Raw genomic sequence first — 12,894 nt, forward strand, 5'->3', positions numbered from 1 at the left:
TTTCAAAAAGGCTTGAATTCTAAAAGTGATTTTCAAGATAGTTTTGCCTCTTTAAAATTTTGCCATTATTGATAAGAGGCACAATGATAAAATGTAATTGGAAAAGATTAATTGTAATTGATTCTATGATTATTTGTAAGTTAGTCTTTTTAAGTTTTGCACTGTAAGTTTTAAGTTTGTTCATATCTGTTGTTCTTAGGTCATTATTAAAGATTTATTTTTACCTTCATTCTTTGGTGGTTAAACTTTCAGCTTTCTGACAATGATTCCTATTGATGTTGATTGGATTGAAGAAAACTGTAGCATAATTAGGTTCCTAGTACCCTTTAGTGCTCTCATTTTTAAGTCAAAGCAAGATACAGTTAAGTCTTAGGATTAGATTATTGAGGGAGAGAATCACATTTAGTTACTATGAGTATTTTAAAGAATTTGGAATGAATGTTTTACCCTTCATAAGTCTTATTTTAAAATGATTTCCTTAGTTCTACCTGTTTTTAATTTCAAGTGCTCTTAATTATAGGATTTACAGTTATATTGTGACTTTCCTGATATTATTGATGTTACTATTAAGCAAGCAAGCCAAGAAGGCTCAAATGAAAGTAGAATTGTAACTATCCATAAGCAAGATGGTAAAAATCTGGTAAGTTTGCTTTATAACCAAATAATGATTCTGTTTGTTGTCAGAAATAAGTATTTTAGAATCTTAATACCAAAGTTATTTGGTCATAGGAGTTCTGATTATAGTTTTATTTTTATTTTTTTTATTATAGTTTTAAATATAAATATCAGTTTAGTAAGGTTTTGGTTATATCTGGCTTTTTGTATTGCTACCAACATTGTCTTCCCAGAGTTTCTTGAACATTAATGTGTTTTTCACTCATTTTTGTGATTAGCAAGGAACAGTTACTCTCCCCAGCTCCCTCTGCGCCCACTCTGTATTGTGGTAATTCCCTGTTGTAATGCTCATTCCAGACTATATTCTTTTTTCTTTTCCAGAAAAGAAAATATTTTTTTTAAATATTAAGAAAAAATTAATTTAAGAATATATATATATATATTTTTTTAAACCAATAAGGATGTGCATCATCCAATCATACTGCGTAATTAAAGTAGGAATGGTGAAATGCTTTCTGGGATTCATATAATAGTCTAGGCCAATCCCAGGTTAGCCCTACCCGAGCTGAAACACATGATTGGTTCTAAAAGATTAATTATTTCTCTTTGATTATCAGCTTCAGAAAACTTATTTTTTATTTTTAAATTTTTTTTTATGAAAGTATAGTTGACGTGCAATGTTGTATATGAGTTTCAGATAAACATTTCATTTCATCATGATTTGATAATTCTATGCTTACACAGTGTTCACCGTGATAAGTATAGTTAGAAATTCCACTTGTTTTAATTGAAAGGGAAAAAGTAAATTCCTTTATACTCTTCTCTTAAATTGACTACTTGTCTGGCTCTGTTCTCTTTTTAACTCATGTATTTTTTGACCTCTGGACTTAAGACATCACAATAATGTTTTGTGTTCATTTAGCTTCAGTATCTATATTACCTGCTTCTTTATTTTCGGGTTATATTTACTAAAATTGTAACTAACTTATAATTCATTTTAGTCCGCGTACTTTACTATTCTTGGGTAAAAATATGTAAATAGTGTGCAGCTACTAACTACTACTAGACTATGAGCTTCTTGAATGTAAGGATCATTTTGGGGTATGTGTTTTTACTGTCTCCACCTTGCATAGTCCTCCAGGACCTACTTTAGACAGAGCTTGATAAGTATTTCATGGATCAGTGAAAGGATGATTAATAATTTCCAACCGCAGTGTGGAATTAATAGAAGAAATATTTATCCTATAAATATCAAAAATATACATGTGTATTGTATAAATATATCTAAATATTTATAGGTATACCTTGGAGATAGCGTGGATTCAATTCTGAACCACCATAATAAAGTAAATACCACAATAAAGCAAGTCAAATGAATTTTTTTTGTTTCCCAGTGCATATAAAAGTTATGTTTACACTGCACTGTAATCTATTAAGTATGCAATAGCATTATGTCTAAAAAATGTACATACCTTAATTAAAAAATATTTTATTGCTAAGAAATGCTGACCATCATCTGAGCTTTCAGTGAGTTATATAATCTTTTTGCTGGTGGAGCAGGTTGTATCAGTGTTAATGACTGCTGACTGATCAGGGTGTTGTGTGCTGAAGGTTGGGGTTGGCTATGGCAAAATTTCTTAAAATAGGGCAACAGTGAAGTTTGCCAATTGATGAGTGATTTCTCTTTAGCATGTGTGCTGCTCGATAGCATTTTACCCACAGAATTTCTTGCAAAATTAGGGTTAATCCTCTCAAACCAAGTCACTGCTCTATCAACTAAGTTGATGTAATATTCTAAATCTTTTGTTGTTATTTCAACAATCTTCACAGCATTTTCACCACGGGTACAAAAAAATCACTTTCTGAGGCTCGGATCATGATCCCGGGGTCCTGTGAACCTGCTTTTCCCTTTCCTGCTCCCCCTGCTTGTGCTGTGTGTCTCTCCCTCTTTCTCTGTCAAATAAATAAATAAAATCTTAAGAAAAAACAAAAAACAACAAACCCGAACTGAAAAGCAAACCATTTTCTTTGCTCATCTGTAAGAATCAACTTATCCATTCAAGTTATACAGGAGATTGTAGTCACATTAAAAAAAAACAAACTTTAAAATTTTTTTAAAAGATTTTATGTATTAGAGAGAGAGAAAGAGAGCTAGAGCACATGTGTGCAATCGGGGTGTGGGGGAGAGGCACAGAATCCCAAGCAGATTCTGACTGAGCACAGAGCCTGACACGGGGTCTCTTCCACAACCCATGAGATCATTACCTGAGCTAAATCACGTGAGTCGGATACTCAACTGATTGAGCCACCAGGCACCCCACATTCAGGCTCTACTTCTCATTCTCTTGCTGTTTCCACCACTGTTGCAGTTACTTCCTCCACTGCAGTCTTGAACACCTCAAACTTATCTGTGAGGATGGAATCACCTTCTTCCAACTTCCTCTTTATGTTGATATTTTGACCTCTTCCCACGAATCACAAATGTTCTAATTGGCATCTGGAATGGTGGGTGACTCCTTTCCAGAAGATTTTCAATTGATGGCTCAATCCTGGCAGAGAAATCACTATCTATGGCAGCTATAGCCTTAAGAAGTATATTTCTTAGATAATAAGACTTGAATATTGAAATGACTCCTTGATCCACAGGCTATTGAACGGATGATGTGTTAGTAGGCATGAAAACATTAATCTCATTGCCCCTCTCCTAGACAAGTAGTGAGCAACTGCCATTGGAATGATGGTGCCAAAAGACTTAATTTTGTTGCAGGGTTGTCACAAACCTTCACTCTGTTTTTTAAAAAAAAAAAGGCAATATCTGAGAAATGCAATAAAGTGAAGTGCACTGAAACAGGGTATACCTTTATTCTGTAAATGTGATATTTATAAAAAAGTATTTCTAGAAGAGTTTATTCATGCTAATGTGAACATCCTGTAGTAATGTAAAGAACTAATTTATGGGATGGTATTTGGACCCGTTGGCTTTATTTTGAAGTCTGCAACATAAAGAAGTAAAGTAACTTTCCAAGATCATGGTGTTGGTTAAGTGATAGGGCCTATGTAAATGCAAATACATGACTTGACAACTTAAGCCCTTCACTGGGACACTACCTTGCTTGTTGAGTAGTCCTAAAGCTCCTCCAAGTACTGCATTTACATTTTGTTAGAATGGCTCTAAAGATTAAATTGGGAAGAATGGACATTTCTTTACCATAGTACATTTTCTATGTAAGGGATACACTGTATTTCTTCCTTGTAGCCAATAATTGTTTTATGTTTTTCAGTAATGATGGTTATTAATACTGATATATCATGTTTCTTGCTGAATTCTATTCATGATATATTATGCTTTTTCTGCTTCTTAATAGGATTAAGAACCTTTTCTCAATATATTTTTTTCTAACAAACTATTGCTATGTATGAGAAATTTTTGCTTATTATTTCCTTTTTTCCAGTCTGTTATATATTACACTTTTTAAAACCATCCTTTTACTCTTTATTCTGGTGTTTTTTCCTTGTCTTTCTTTTTATCTTAAATATATGGTAAAATACACTTCACATAAAACTTAACATCTTGATTTAGCAATTTTACTTCTGGGTATACATCCAAAGGAAACAGTCACTACCTTAGAGTTATTGTACCCCGTGTTCATTGAAGCATCCTTGGGTGTTACCAATTTTTAAATATTTTGCAAAAATGATGGGACAAATATTGCTCTCCTGTGTTACATTTCATTTCTTAGTTAGAACCTGAGATGGAGAAATTTCTCATGTGTTTACAAGCCAGCTGTTTGTATCTCTTCTTCTGTGGATTGTCTTTTTATATCCTTTGACTAATTTTCTGTTTTTTAATTGATTTATAGCATTTTTTCTCAATATATATTGAGTATTAATCCTTTGGGGTACAGATTTGCAGTTCTTCAGTATTTTAACTTGTTTCTGGGTTTTTAGTACCTATTCTTAAAATTTAAAAATTTTTTAGAGATAGCTTGAGCAGGGTGAGGAGGGGCAGAGGGAGAGAGAATCTTAAGCAGGCCCCACGCCCAGCATGGAACTGGACATGGGGATTGATTTCATGACCCTGAGATCAGAACCTGAGCCAAAATCAAGAGTTGGACATTTAACTGACTGAGCTACCCAGGCATCCGTAGTATCTATTTTTTGGTCTAATTGTGTAGGTAAATACCTGTTATAGTTCTGATACATCACATATGTCTCTCATTATACTTTTTGGTATAAATCTGTATTCTGTGTTCTCATTATAACTAAATATCGTTCATTACTGAGGCAAGCAGTGTTCTGTAATCACATTTCCATTCTTGTGCAAATTTTTGTTTTTCTAGGGGTTAATCACTTTAACTTTTTTCCTTTGTATATATCCTTTTTTCTGTATCTCTCTCTACTCCCTATGAGAATTCTGTAAGTAGCTCACTGCTCAACACATTTCACATAGTCAAATGTTATATCACTTCTGTTTATTTCCTGGAAAAGTCCCTCCTTGAACACTGGTTTTGCTATCTCATCTGGGCTGGAAGCTCTTTAGGCCATGCACGGCTGTAATCCTTGAGCATCCTTCTCTTATCATCCTGGGAAAGATTTTCTGAAAGAAAATAATCTGCTTTCAGATACCTGGTTTTCTGAATCTCGTATTTGCCTTTTCTGCCAGTACCTGTTGGTACTTTTGTTGGGATTGTGACAAATTAGAAAGTTAATTTAGGGAGGATTTTTACAACTTTATGATGTTGAATTTTCCTCTCCAAGAACATGGTAAATCCACTCTATATTCAAATAAAAAGTTGCATTTTAACAATAGCATTTTGAAGTTTTTCTAAAAATTATTTTGCACATTTTTTGGTGAAGTTTAATCCTAGGTACTGTTTTTGTGTGTGTACTGATATAAATGAGGCTATTTTTTTCATTATATAATCTAATTGACTATTTTTAATGTATATAAAAGCTATTGATTTTTTTTATAGTACTATCTTAATGAATTATCTTTGTGTTGTAGTAGTTTTATAGCTGTCTTCTTTAGGGTTCCCCAAGTATACAATCATATAATCTCCAAATTAAATAGTTTTACCTGCTTGTTTCTAATTTCTATTCTTCTATATTTTTTTCCCATGGTCTAATTATGTTGATTAAATATAATACAACACATTAAGTATTGGGCTTTCTATCTTATTCCTGATTTTAGAAGATGTTGCTTCCATTAAATAAGGGGTTTTTCCATTAAATAAGATGTTGTATTTTAGGCTGATTATATGCTCACTTATGTATGTATGATATAATGATAGCATACCTTTATGTGATTTTTGATTATATTACATACATTTGAGCTTACAGTATGAATGTTTTAACCTAGCAGTATATACTTGGTATATAAAAATAAATGCTCATAATTTCTAAGTAGTACAGACTTTTATATCAGATTAGATAGATTTCTAATTGAGATGACTGGCATATCTGTCTAATGGGGTTTTGGGAAATATAGTAAAATTATGGATGAAAAGTGAACTATAAAGATATGACAAGCCCATATTTGAGAGGGTCTTTAAATATCATACATTAAGAATTTATAATTCAGATTGGGTAATTGAGAGCTATAAAAGATTTGAACAATTTAGAAGAAAATTAATATACGAGAATTAATATAATAACAGTGAAGAGAATTTTCAGTATGTAACATGCAGCTGACTTTTTAAATGATACTTATTATTTTCTTTTTTCTGCTTAGGAAATTGAACTTAGCTCATTAAGAGAAGCTTTGTCCTTTGTGTCATTAATTGATGGCTATTATAGATTAACTGCAGATGCACATCATTACCTCTGTAAAGAAGTAGCACCTCCAATGGTCCTTGAAAATATACAAAGCAACTGTCATGGCCCAATTTTGTGAGTAATACCCACCTTAAAAGTAAATTTTTTAAAAAGTCAATGAGATGTTAACAAGAATTTTACATAATGAAGTGATACATAGGTGTAGGAGTTTAGGAACAAAATACTACCTTAATGTGACTAAAGTTTCTCTTTTTTTAAAAAACAAAAGTCTATTCGCAATCAGATTACATAAGAATTAGAATTATGTAGGGTATAATTTGCTACTTGTATCCCAATCAATAATACTTCTAAATTGTACAGTTTGGCATTTAGTTACCGCAGTGCACTTAATTCATTCTTGGGTATTAAGAGATTTTCCAACTTCTATTTCATTAATTTTAAAATACTGTGGAGGAACCACAATGCAAAATTTGATGATCATTATTATTTTTGGATAATCCAACTCCTACTGAAAGCTTTGAACACAAGATGTATATGATGTCCCAATTTCTAAAACTGATGCTGTGTAGTACTTTCTTTAATGATGAAAATGAAGATGTTCTTTTTCTGTGCTGTGTAATACAGTAGTCACTAGTGCAGTTGAGGAACTGAATTTTAATTCATTTATTAAATTTTTTAGGTAGGCTTCATATTGGGTGGGGCTTGAACTCATGACCCTGAGATCAAGACCTGAGCGGAGATCAAGAGTTGGACTCTTAACTGAGCCATCCAGGCTCCCTGAAGAACTGCATTTTTAAATTTAATTTTAATAACTTTATATTTAAGTAGGAACCTGTGGCTACTAGCTACCATATGGATCTACCCCATTATAAACCTTTACCTGAATACTGGATAAAGCCAGCTATCATGCATAAACATCTGCTTAACCCAAGTCCTAGTTATCTCTCAGCCAGTGTGTACTGTAGCAGTTGGCACCATGTGTGAAAGACTTGAGCAGAGAAAATAGTCTGGGTTTGTGAGCATGTGTGTCTTGACCTTAACCTACCCTTAATTAAATATTTGAGAAAACATATCCTGACTAACGTTTAAGACTTGATTCTGTCTATACCTCTTACCTGTTTAATAATAAGTATTGTTATTAAAAAGTTGTACTACATGAACCTTCTATAACTTAGGTATTTAAAAAAACTCCTACCATTCATCCATTCATTATTCATCCATCCATTCAAGCATTCTTTCATTTATTTATAGAACATTTACTGAGAACCTGATATGTGCCACTGGTTTGTATATAAGAAATACAGCGATGAATGAAACAGATTTTTCCTGCTTTCATATAGATGACATTTTGACTTTTCCTTCAAGATTGTTCAGCTTCAATAAAACCTATAACACATTTTGAAAATCAGTAGTCTTTGTCACTTGCCATAGGTCTTCTGTTCTACTTTGGTGTTATATTAAATATTAAAATAATGCATATAAATTTTTATATTAGTAATTGCTATGGTAGAAAAGAATAAGTGCTTTACAATATATTGTTAAATGAAGTTTCTTGGGAGTGAGTATGTGCAGGAGCAGCAGGGAACAGCAAAGGGAGGGGGAGAAGCAAATTCCCTGCTGAGCAAGGAGCCCCACTTGAAGCTCAAACCCTGAGATCATGACCTGAGCTGAAGGTGGATGCTTAAGCAGCCGCCACCCAGGCACCCTTAAAATACTAAATTTTTAATTAGGAGGCAGAGAATTTACCTGGATGAAATGTTCTGAGTGATTTTGTATGTTTTGTAATACCTTTTATTTGTTTTTAAAATCCATTAAATTAGTTTGAACTTATTGCCAAATAGCTTGGTGCTGTAATATTTTTCCTTAAAACTGATAAACATATAAATTAGAGGAAACAAAAATTCTGAGAATTTGAGATTTGACTTTTGATCTCTTAGATGACATTTTGGTCTTGATGTCATGGCACTTGCTATGTTATTCAAATTACTTCTTTACCTTTAGAATGGATTTTGCTATCAGTAAACTGAAGAAAGCAGGTAATCAGACTGGACTCTATGTACTTCGATGCAGCCCTAAGGACTTTAATAAATATTTCCTGACATTTGCCATTGAGGTTAGTATTTCACATTAATGGTAACGTTTTGTTTTTTAAATCTTATTTCCCATCCCACACCCCTCCTCTGGCAAAGGTAACATCTTTATTTAGTCTGTATGATTTCCCCTTCATGTTGATTTATCATTGTTTCTTTTTCTAATACTCAGAATTACAGCTCTGGATGTGATAACTAGCATAGTAATGCTTAGTTTATCTCAGGGATTCTATATTAGTAAACAGGATATAATTCCTAGGATTTGTATAAAAATATAAAATTATTTATAATGTATTTAGAATTCTATTTTTGATGTCTGGTTATTACTAGTGTGTCATTTTTTCAAGTCTCTTTTCATAAAAATGGAGATTGTTATCAAAACATATAGAACTAAATGAATCAGTAAATTTTGCTTTTATTGGTAATGGTTACAGGTTTAGAGTGAAATAGGTTGATAACAAACAACACTGTTAACTAGCAGTTTTCCAGTATTAAGAATAATGTTCTATAATATGCATGTTTTAAAGATAAAATAAAAATGAAACTGCACTGTTAATACAGATACTTTTGGATCTCATCAAAGATTGTTTCCTGTCTAAAATACTTAAAAAGATACCATCACTTACAAGGTAGTTTCATGGTGTAAATCTTGAGAAATTTTATAGCAACTTCCAAAATTTGTCTTACTTTTCAAATGTAAAGAAAGTAAGGATTTGGTTATTCAGTTATTTTAATTTTTAGAAAATACACTCATATTTAGCATATAGAATAGATTAATTATCCATAAATACATAAGACAGGTTATTCACTAAATGAGTTTAGCGTTATATGATACTATCTTAATTTCATTTATCTTTTTATTATATATATAACAATCCATTATATTATCAATTCAAAATGTTTTTTTAATGTTTACTGTATTTGCTCAGCCTAATATGAAGGCTGTATATTAGTGTATGATATAACTCTGCTTTAAGAATTGTATCTTGGGAAAGGAAAAAGTAGGAAGATACACCAAAAAAGTATTAAATTGATCATTGTTATTAGAATAGACAGATGTAGACAGTAACAGAAAGGGTTGCAATTAAGAAAATGCTTTTTTTTTTTTTTTTTAAATTTTATTTGTTTGAGATAGAGAGGTGAGGGGCACAGGGAGAGGGAGATGCAGACTCCCCACTGAGCTGGGAGCCTGATGCGGCATTCAATCCCAGGACCCTGGGGTCCTGACCTGAGCTGAAGGCAGAGATGTTTAACTGACTGAGCCACCCAGGTGCCCCAGAAAGTGCTTTTACAGTAGGAAGAACTTAAGGTATTTTGTCAGTTTTATTTTTTAAATGGTCTCAAGGAGGTTAAATAATAAGTTTAAAAACTACATAAATTAAGAAGTTCTTAGTATAGCACATAAACATTGAAAAGCTGAAAAATATTAAAATCACCATAGGGAGGTAACCGTGCAGATACAATAGTGGCACAGTGAATGAGTAATCACCTTGGCTTGTGAGACTGGGGTCAGGGCTGTTAGAGAGGGCCTCATGGAATGGATGATACTTGAATTGAGTGTTAAGAAATGCCTAAAAGTCCATTGCTCAGAAGGAGAGGATGTATATTCATAGGTAGAGAGCCAGCATAGATGTATATCAAAGTGTAAAACAACATGACATTTGCTTAAAAATTTTAAAGTTACTTAGTATACCTAGAACATAGGTTGTATGTTGGCTCTGGTAGCAGTGAAGTTGGAGAAGGAAGCCAGCTCATGGAAGGTATTATATGTTATAAAATAGTTTTAGATTTTATCTTACAAATGATGGAAAACTGTTAAGGATGTTATTATTATTGTTCATTATCATTGCTTTTTTACTTGCTTTTTAGGGAAATCAGCTGTTAAGCCATTTAGGTAGGATGTGGAATTATAATCAGATACCTTTTTGTAGAACCAGGCATTCCTATCACCCTGTAGCAGTACTAGGCTAGGATTCACAGTTCAGTCTAAATGTTCTGTTGTTTGGTTGTGTGATAACATTTTGTCGCAAGAATTACAGTTTTGACCACTTTGGTTTTTTCCCTCTGTCTCTTTATAATTAAACTTACATAGCGAGAAAATGTCATCGAATATAAGCACTGTTTGATTACAAAAAATGAAAATGGAGAATACAACCTCAGTGGGACCAAGAAGAGCTTCCGTAATCTTAAAGATCTTTTGAACTGCTACCACATGGAGACTGTTCGCTCAGACAGCATAATTTTCCAGTTTACCAAATGCTGTCCCCCAAAATTGAAAGGTAAAATAATTTTCTAGCTAGTTTTAAAATACTGCTCATGGGTTGTGTCTGTGGTAGAAGGCAACTTCATTATTGCTTGTAAAGGAAATATGAAAGAAGCATCTCTGGAGGCAAAACATCTTTCTCTTACATAAGCATCCTTACATAGGGTTGTTCAGTTAGGTTGTCTAGATATGACCTGAAGTCCCATAATTCTGAAATTGCATTTAAGAAATGATAATTGCTTGTTATAAAAGGCATCAGTTACTTATTGAACTGAAAAACTCCACTACCAAATTCCCATATGTTGTTCTAAGTAAAAACTTTTTTTTTTTTTAAAGATTTTATTAATTTATTCATGAGAGACAGAGAGAAGCAGAGACCTAGGCAGAGAGATAAGCAGACTCCATGCAGGGAGCCCAATGTGGGACTTGCTCCTGGGACCCCAGGTCATGCCCTGGGCTGAAGGCAGGTGCTCAACCACTGAGCCATGCAGGTGTCCCTAAGTAAAAACTTTGGTACTCTTTTAGAATTTTAATTTACTGTCTTTATTTTTTAAGTGTAGAAGATTGAAAATCCCATGAGATAATAGGTTTATTAGAAATTATCATTGAAATTCATGAAAATTTACATTAGTTAAGAAAACATTACAATTTTGAATGTTTGAAATAACTGGTTAAAATGCATCAAAGTTCAGTGAATAAGTTCCTGAAATAAGTTTCTATTTATTAAAAAAATGAACAATGAGTTGTTAAGTGTTTGTTATATATAGAACACATTTTATTCCTCTGGAGTGATTTATATCCTTGATGTGCTTTGGTTATGTAGATTTATTTCATTTTTTTTCTTTTTCTTTTTTTTTTTTTATCAGATAAGTCAAACCTTCTAGTCTTCAGAACCAATGGCGTTTCTGATGTACCAACATCACCAACATTACAGAGGCATAATAATGTGAACCAAATGGTGTTCCACAAAATCAGAAATGAAGATTTGATGTTTGTAAGTCATTAAATGCTAATTATCATCTTTTTTGTCCTTTTAAAACAACTGTTATCTTAAATTTTTTTTTTATTTTTTTTTAATTTTTTTTTTATGATAGTCACAGAGAGAGAGAGAGAGAGAGGCAGAGACATAGGCAGAGGGAGAAGCAGGCTCCATGCACCCAGAGCCTGATGTGGGATTCGATCCCGGGTCTCCAGGATCACGCCCTGGGCCAAAGGCAGACGCTAAACCGCTGCGCCACCCAGGGATCCCAACAACTGTTATCTTTTTTTTTTTTTTTTTTTTTTTTTTTTTTTTAAATTTTTATTTATTTGTGATAGTCACAGAGAGAGAGAGAGAATGAGGCAGAGACACAGGCAGAGGGAGAAGCAGGCCCCATGCACTGGGAGCGCGACGTGGGATTCGATCCCGGGTCTCCAGGATCGCGCCCTGGGCCAAAGGCAGGCGCCAAACCGCTGCGCCACCCAGGGATCCCAACAACTGTTATCTTAATTTCCCATTTCACATTACATTCTTGTGACATTTGGGATTAATTCTATTATAATATATAAACTCAAAAATTTATTTCAGTTTAAATATTTTTATTTCTTGTGCAGATGTGATACCAAACTTGAGTTAGAAATTAGCAAAACTGATTAAGAATGGAATTTTATTCTCTTTTTAGGAATTTAAAAATATTCCTTTACGAATCTTAATTTAAAAATTAAAAATCTTTGTCTGCAGAAGACCTGTCTGTCTTAATTCTCAAGTTCACTGGAAAGTAAGGGAAATGCAAGGAGTTAAAAATAAAAGAGGAACTGAAAACAAAGTGTACATAAGAGCTGATGTTTGGGCTGCAGGATGATGTTGAGGGATCAGGATTAGTTTTACTAATCCAGGGAATTAAGATCTAAAAGCAACACAAAGAAGGGCCATGCCTTAAGGACTCCACAAGACCAGGAGTTAAAAGTGAGACTATTTCTGAATGAGCCAGGACCCTCAAGTAAATACATCCTCAGTGGAACAACATGGATTGTTGAAAAATTCGCCCACTAGAAAAAAAAAAGAAAAAGAGTGTTGTCTGTTTTAGTTGGGCTCTTGGGAAAAAAGTCTCTTCTGAGAATTTGTAACCATAAGCTTTTCAGTTTAGATTTCTTTTTTTTTTTTTTTTAAAG

At 33.0% G+C, this 12,894-nt stretch overlaps 1 protein-coding gene across 5 annotated transcripts in view; it reads left to right on the forward strand.

Annotated features, from left to right (window-relative positions):
* The window catches only part of JAK2 (Janus kinase 2), a 117,893-nt gene that overhangs the window by 79,822 nt on the left and 25,177 nt on the right, over positions 1–12,894 (forward strand). For all 5 annotated transcript variants that reach the window (XM_077909322.1, XM_077909306.1, XM_077909297.1 and 2 more), the window contains 5 exons: positions 521–640; positions 6,347–6,504; positions 8,392–8,503; positions 10,573–10,759; positions 11,610–11,737. In XM_077909322.1, coding sequence (XP_077765448.1) covers positions 521–640; positions 6,347–6,504; positions 8,392–8,503; positions 10,573–10,759; positions 11,610–11,737 — 705 coding nt within the window. The remainder of the gene's footprint in view (positions 1–520; positions 641–6,346; positions 6,505–8,391; positions 8,504–10,572; positions 10,760–11,609; positions 11,738–12,894) is intronic.

The sequence above is a fragment of the Canis aureus genome, chromosome 1, assembly GCF_053574225.1.
Source record: "Canis aureus isolate CA01 chromosome 1, VMU_Caureus_v.1.0, whole genome shotgun sequence".
Lineage (NCBI taxonomy): Eukaryota > Metazoa > Chordata > Mammalia > Carnivora > Canidae > Canis > Canis aureus.